The sequence below is a fragment of the Lucilia sericata genome, unplaced genomic scaffold (assembly GCF_015586225.1).
Source record: "Lucilia sericata isolate MDLA Ls3-8-SP2 unplaced genomic scaffold, ASM1558622v1 Contig000704F_arrow, whole genome shotgun sequence".
NCBI lineage: Eukaryota > Metazoa > Arthropoda > Insecta > Diptera > Calliphoridae > Lucilia > Lucilia sericata.
In genome coordinates this window covers 113,231-121,212 of record NW_023994707.1, presented here as the reverse complement: position 1 = coordinate 121,212, position 7,982 = coordinate 113,231, and the positions used below count along the sequence as shown (strand labels likewise).

At 32.3% G+C, this 7,982-nt stretch overlaps 1 protein-coding gene across 1 annotated transcript; it reads left to right on the top strand.

Annotated features, from left to right (window-relative positions):
* Positions 1-1,618: 1,618 nt before the first annotated feature.
* On the top strand, positions 1,619-2,137 carry LOC119607538. Its single transcript, XM_037961498.1, has one exon. The coding sequence runs from the start codon at positions 1,619-1,621 to the stop codon at positions 2,135-2,137; it is 519 nt and encodes a 172-aa protein (XP_037817426.1).
* The last annotated feature ends 5,845 nt before the right edge of the window (positions 2,138-7,982 follow it).

Sequence of the window (7,982 nt, the reverse complement as noted above, 5' to 3'; positions counted from 1 at the left end):
TAGTAAGAAACCGAACATTGTCCAATTAGTTTTAGATTTATTCCGAAACTTTATCGGCTTTGGTGGCGACCGTAGTATTTTGAATCTTATGTACCGATGGTCAGAAGAGGAGTGCTCGTCCGAAACTCTCCAATCCTGAATTTCGTTTATAAGCTCTTCTGAACATATAGTTATATCTAATACTTCTTCTCTGATTCTATTGACGAAGGTAGCTTTATTACCTAAGTTCGATGTGATCAAGTCTTTATTATTAAGGAAATCCATAAGGGCTTGTCCCCTGCGATTGGTGTTTGCACTACCCCAAGCTTCATGGTGGGAGTTGGCATCACAACCTATTACAATTTTCTTATTTTTCCTTTGTGCCTCTTCGACCAGTTTCATCAGCTCCGACGTTGGTGGTAGTGTCGGAGAATCGAAAGGAGAATGTCGGAGAATGCAAGGTATATGTTGCCTCGTCCTTGCTTCAGCACCGTTGCATCCGATGTGGATAATTCTGTTGAGAGGAGAAAACATAAGTTCTTGTGACATAAGATACATGTTCTCGGTCGAGACCCTGTATCAGAGTAGAAAAGTTTGAAATTTACGTTATTTAATTCAGAAACCTTGTTGCGAATCGTCCAAGGTTCTTGGATTAAAGCTATATGTATCTTACCTGTGTTAATTTGAGCCATCAGACCGTTGGTAGCTGTCTCGCTCCGATGGAGGTTTATTTGGATAACCTTAATCATTGTCATCCATTTAAACTGTCTTTCAGCGAGTTAGTGAACACATCCCCTCTCGTTGGATTTGACTCCTCCGGGTAACCTGAAGTGGCTGTTGATGCAGTGGGTACCATTGATGGCACCGCGGTGTCCTTATCAGGTATGGTAAGAGCAGTCTTTTTAATCGACACTTTCCCAATTTTGGACAGCACTGCTGTTCTGTCTTCTGGCGAGTGAGTGATTTCCTCCTCGCTTTTAGGATTTGACTCCTCAAAATTACCAGTACTTGCTTCTTATCGGAGCCGGTTTTGACATCCCTTTCAATCGGCGCCTCCCCAATTTTGATAAGGGCAGCTGCACCTTCTTTTGGCGAGTTAGTGGAATCTTCCTCGCTTTTAGGATTTGACTCCTTATCGGTATCAGTAGTTGCTACTGATGCTGTGGTCTTAAGTATTTTAGTGTCCTTTTTGAGGCTTGTTGTAACAGACCTTCCAATCGGCACCTTCCCAATTTTGAATATGACAGAAATCAAACGTGTCGAGAACTGCCCTTATGGTGTTAAAATCAGTGTTGCCAAAAACGGCGGTTTTCCCGCTATATCTGGAGGTTTTTGATCATCGATTGCGGCAACATTTCAATAAAATCCGCTAAGTGTTTTTTTTTAACTGGAAAATATTTTTATTTTGCTAGTTTTAGAGTTTTTTGGCCAATTATTTGTTTAAGTGTTTGTAACATGTTTCAGATGTTTGGAAGAAGAATTTGTTTAACAAAAGTGAAAACATTAGTGCAAAAAAGAAAAATACATTAAAAAACCCAAACATTGAAATATACAGAAGTTGAATATTGTTTTTATAAAAAATACTTTGTTGGTAAGAAAAAATATAAATATATTTGCAATAAGCGTTTTGTTGACAACTATGCAAGAAAAGGAAAGTTGGTTTACCCCAACTTATAGTAAAAAATTTAGAAAAGAGTGGAAGACAAATCCCCAATTGAGGGATTGGATTAGTGAATCTGACAATGCATCAAAGGCTTTTTGTCGCTATTGCAATTGTAATTTGCAATGTAAATTCTCAGATTTAATTGCTCATGCATCTACAAATAAGCATAAGACAGCTAAAGGTGGCTTTGTACAACAAAATAAAATTCCCTTTCAATCATCAAACCATAAAGTCCAAATGAATGAAGCTGCATTGTCAAAGTATTTTTGTCAACACGGACCTATAGCTCCTGTAGATCATTTGACGTCGCTTTTAAAGAAACAGTTTGACGATTCTACGAACTGTCAACAAATTCGATTACATATAACCAAGTGTTCCAAAATTGTTAAAAATGTTTTGTCAATACACTTTAAGGAAGACTTACAGAAAGATATTGGTGACTCACATTTTATTCTCCTTTTTGATGAATCGACTGATATTGAAATAGTTAAATAACTTGGTAAGTTTATTGCTGAATTCTTAGGAAAGGCTTTATTTTATATAATTCATATGGGAGGTTCCAATTTGCAAGTCCGCCAATATATTACCCAAATGTTCACATTGACTTCAAAGGATTTTTGCTCTAATAGTTCCCCAGATTTTTTGTACTTATTTCATATGGGATGTTCCAACCCCCCTAATTGAGGAACAACCCCCCCCCCCCCCCCCATTGGTAGTCCGCCAATTTATTACACAAAATGTTTACATGGATGCTAAAGTTCTTCGTGCAAAATTTGAAGGTTCTAACTCTAATAGTTTCCCAGTTAAGCAAATTTTTGTATTTAATTCATATGGGGGGTGCCACGCCTCCTACTGCTAGTACGCCCCTTTTTCCTTAAATAATCATTTTGATCCTAAAGTGGGTCCTACAAAATTTGAGGACTCTATCTGTTATATTTTCTCAGATATACTGAATTAAGATGTTCTTCATATGGAAGGTGCCACGCCCACTATAGCCATTCCGCCCATTTTATCCAAAAATATTCTTATGGATGTCAAAGTTGTCCATACAAAATTTGAGGACTCCAACTCTTGCAGTTTCTGAGATATGCGACTTTTAATACTTATTTTGAATGTGGGCGTGGCCACTTGAAATTTTGAAGTAAAAAGTAGCCTATAGTTCCTTCCAGACATACAGGAAGACACTGTGATTTCATAAAAATCCGTCCAGCCGTTTAGCTGTCTATAAAGTCCAAACAAACATACAAACACAGATTCATTTTTATATATATAGATTATATATAGATTTTGCTTTGCAAGTTCTTTGTATGCCGTGGTCCAAAGCGGAATTAAGAAATCGTTTACAACCTGAAATGGTTAATTCAATTTTGACAGTAAAGTAAGAACATAATATAATTCCTTTTGAATATGTTTTCATCATAATTTGTTTCAGATATGGACTTCGTCGCCATGAAAAATACTGTTTTGATTACGAAGTGCCTAAAAAGTTTTTAAATTTAATTGGATCCAGTGAAATGTATTCTTGTTCTCAAAACGATGATTTTGAATGGATAGGCGTTTTTCAAAACTCAATCTGGTGGGATGGGACCTAAAAGTTTTGGCGACTCTGACTCCAACAAACAATTAACAAACCAATCTCTTTCATCGTCACAAGAATATGATTTTATTGTTATACACCTCTGAGTATTTTGACAATTATTACATCGTTCATCGGCATGATCGTTGCTTAACAGATTCATAGAAGGAAAGGGGTAGTGGAGTTCATATTGGAGCTGACTTTAAATCAGAATACATTTCTCTTAATAATACCCATATTATTGAACAACTTTGTATAAAGGTAACATTTGCGAACAATAACATAATTTTTATTATTGTATCTTACATTCCACCTAACAGTGATGAACAAATTTATAGATACCATTTAGATAATATTCAAAACTTAAATGATAATTTAGAATTAAATAATCATATTTTTGTGTTTGAGATTTTAATTTAAAGAATATTTCTTGGAAGTTAGAATATAATATTTTATTACCTTATAATATTTTAAATGATATAATGACAATTTAATTGTTTTAAGAATGATATTGGAAGAACTTTAGATTTAATTTTTGCTACTTATTAGTTAAAAACATCATGTAACTTGTCTCCGAATCCGGTTTCTCCTAATACTGTGCATCGCAAAGCACTTGTTTTTAACTTTGAGTTTTTTACTTATGATAAAGAAACCGTATGTCCGTTTCAAAAACATAATTTTAATAAGCAAATTTTTTTTGGGTTAATTGAATATTTCAAGAATGTAGTTGGTCTTTAATATATAATTCCGATGATCCAAATACTCTTTATTCCACTATTTGCAACCATTTTGATACTGCTATTGAAAACAATGTGCCCAAATTTCAATCCAAGATAAATAATAAACCTATTTGGTTCAATTTAAGGCTATGTCACATGAAAAATATAAGGAATAATTCTTTTAAAAAATTTAAAAAATCTGGTAATGATATCGACCGTAGAAATTATGTGTTAGAAAGAAACGAATTTTTTGCAAAATTTTCTTTATAAACATTACATTTCTGAAATGAAAAATAGAATAAAATATGATTCTTCTGCTTTTTGCCATTTTATTAACTGTAAAAAAGACAGATAATAACAGTATGAAAGTTCATCTTCTAATGGTAACCAGGAATCTTGCGAATTATTTACGGATTACTTTCAAAGCACTTTTAATCAGCACAATTGTAATAATTTTGACATTGATGGTCAATTTTGTAACACTAATTTAATCCACGATTTTGATTTTAGTATAACTGATTTAGTTGAAGCTATAAATTCATTAAGTAATGATACTATAGATGCAGTTGGAAATTATCCTCCTATATTTATACCCTACACCACTTTAGTGAGTTAAATTTAAAAAATACAATTTTAGGGATTTTTGCTTAAGTTTTTGGTAATTGTGGGATTTCCTTTGACGTTTTGATTTTTTTTTACACTTTCCCAGCAGTTCGACAAAGAGTCAATGCATACGTAAACGACAGTCATTTACTCCAATGTGTAACCACATGGTTGACCCTAATTTCTATATATTGGGTTATTCGTCACCAACGTACTCTTCGTAAACGAGAGGGAAAATAGTCGTCACCTTACTGCACCCTAGGTAAACGAGTGAAGGGACATTTAAAAATTGTTTTTTTTTCATTGTACTTCAGAATGTAGATATTTTACACATCTATTGGAGACACAATTGTTATTTTCCACTAAAATCTAACCAGCTGGTCGTACCCTATTTGCATGTTTTTGGTCATTCATCACGAATGTACTCTTCGTAATCGAGAGCGAAGACAGTCGCCACTTTACTGTACACCAGGTTAGGTTAGGTTGAATATATTATTTTTCCATGTTCAGAAACTCAGTTTCCTGGACGTAATTCCTAAGAATCTTCTCCAGATGCTCTACATTCGTCTGAATCCGCACGTCCAATTTTGTATAGATGTGCACGTAATCCTGTGTGTCCACTCAGAATACGTACCATCATACTAACCTCAGACTTGCTCATTTTGAGGAGATTTCTCGTCTTGCTCTCATCAGGGTCACCCCATAGAATCTTTGTGGTTCTACCCACCGTTTTATTATTCCAAGAATCCGTATGGGATTCTCTCATCCATATTTTTAATTCAGCTTTTGTTGCGTCGAATGGTTTTGCGTTTGTCAGGTTAACTACATCGAGCTCCCTTCCCTTTAAAGCTATTACATTCTCCTTTTCGTTTCCGACTACTCCCGAGTGGGCTGGTACCCATATGATGTGAACCTTACCTCTGGGAGAGTATTGAGTTAAAGCTTTCTTACAATCCAATACGGTCTTAGATTTAATTCTATCACCTGAAATCGCACTAATTGCCTTCTGGCTGTCGTTAAATATATTAAGCTTGGATAGGAATTTTTTATCTTCGATACGTCATTTACGCTATCTACCTGTTCACAGAAAAGTTTCCAGGTGTCTCGTTTGGCTTTTCGAACGATTTTCTTATATTCACCAAGTTTATTACGATACTCATCCCAGTATACTGCGTAATACTGTAAATATATTAAGCCCTGTGGGCGCCATATTTATTCTAACCCAATTTACACATTCCGTTATTGCTCGTACTTCTGCCTGGAAGCTTGTGTTATGATTAGGTAAACGGTGGTATATTTCTGTTTCTGGGTCTTCAATATAGAACCCCAGGCCCACTTTGTCCCTGTAATGGTACGGTGTGGTTGGCTGTGTTGACTACCGCGTCAAAATGACCATAACCTTTAGCACGTGCTTGCTTTAGGGTCTAGCTCGTCGGATGGGGAGGGGGTCTTGCTAGGTCACTTTGAAACCTCACTTACAAAATTTATTTCATATTTCCCTTGGCCCTTTCCCTACCTTGTTACCACTATTCCTAATAAAATCTATCGGTAACCCAAATACAACACAGAGATGGTTTGGTTACATTAAGTTATATAAATTCTTTATTCCCAATTCATTTGAATTTATACATCATTTCATTTAAAAAGAAATTTACATTAGTCATATAAAACAAATAATTTTTCTTTTTAACTATTCATATAATTTCGGTTATTAATCTTATACAACTAATATAAAACATTTCCTACTAATTCCTAGCAAATTTTCATGAGGGTATCGACAGGCCTGTGATATAATATTTAAGAGTATTACTTGTCTCAAAGCTTTAAGAGAAAGTCTAAGTATTTACAACAAAAATCTTAAATTTAAAAAGTTATATATATATATATATATATATATATATATATATATATATATATATATATATATATATATATATATATATATATATATATATATATATATATATATATATATATATAAAGTTATATTAGTTAAGTTTCATTCATATTTCATTCATGTTTACATACTATAAAGAGAACAAAAAAAAATGAAAGTTCTACTCTTGAAAGATGTTGATCTAATTAGATCAATGAAGCAAAGATAAGGAAACGAATGAATCAAGATATGAATGAAAATTAATCTTGTAATGTTTTACTACAACGTATTTTTTTTCTTCTTTCGTTTTAAACTAAAGGAAAAATGTCAGTAATTTACAAAATTTTGGAATGTATATGAAAATTTAATGGATAATTTGAAATTATTATATATATTTATTTTTCTTTTATGTACGCAAATGTTATGTTCTTTTATTCATTATGTTTTTTTTTTCTTTTTCTTTTTGTTTTAATTATATGTATATTGTATTACGTTAAATCATTAAATTTTATTATTTTAGTTTTCTTTTTTTTTTATATATAGTTTAACATTACTATTTTTATAGCTAGTTACACTATAGTTTTCTAATTCACAAAAAATTTTTTTTTTTTTTATTTATGAAATTTTTAAGAATACTATTTAATTTTTTTTTTTACTATTTAAAACTTATTTGTAAAGATTTAAATATATTCTTCTTGGAATTGGGAGCTTTTGTTCAAATATATAGTAAACGAGGTTTTCACGTGTAAGATATTATCAGACTTACGTTAATATATCATGAATGAATCCCACATTTGAAATCTTCCTGCCAACTAAATATTCCGCCTAGATCTAAAAGTAATATTGGAGCAGAGTGGTTAGTACCTCGTGGTCATAAAGCGTGTTACAGCACGCGGTTGGTACCCGATGGCTATAAGACTTGTGGAAGCACGAGGTTGGTTGGTTCCTCGTGGTTATAAGGTCTAAAAACAACGCAAGACAAACTATATTCTCATATTTGCCAAAAAAAAAATTATTTTTAATATCTTTCCTACCTTCCACAAATCACACAAAATAATATATTTTTATATATTTAAAACACTGGGATACTAGAATTTACATCCACAATATTTTTATAAAATATAAAAATTTCCAATAAACTAATTAATTTATAATATAATTTATTTTACAAAATGTTTCTAGGTCGGTATACTTTCAACTTTGGCGGTCTCACAAGGAATGAATTAAAAAGATCAATTGGTAATTGTAAATGAAATTGTTAAAAATAACTCAGAAAAAATATAAAAACAATTTCATTGATAACTTATGATGAGTGAACAGAAAAAATAATGAAAAAGTGTGAATGAAACAGAATATGCATATATAAAAAATGACCTTTAAAAGGTTATATGTACATTTCATTCAAGAAACGAAGAAACGATTAATTTTTATATGAAAAATATTCTGGAAACGGTTAAATTAAGAAGGAGGTTGGAGTTGGTGTGATTTTTGCAGATCCTTAGCATGATAAACTCCGACGTCTTTACCATTCATATCCACTATCTTATAATTGCAATAACCTATTTT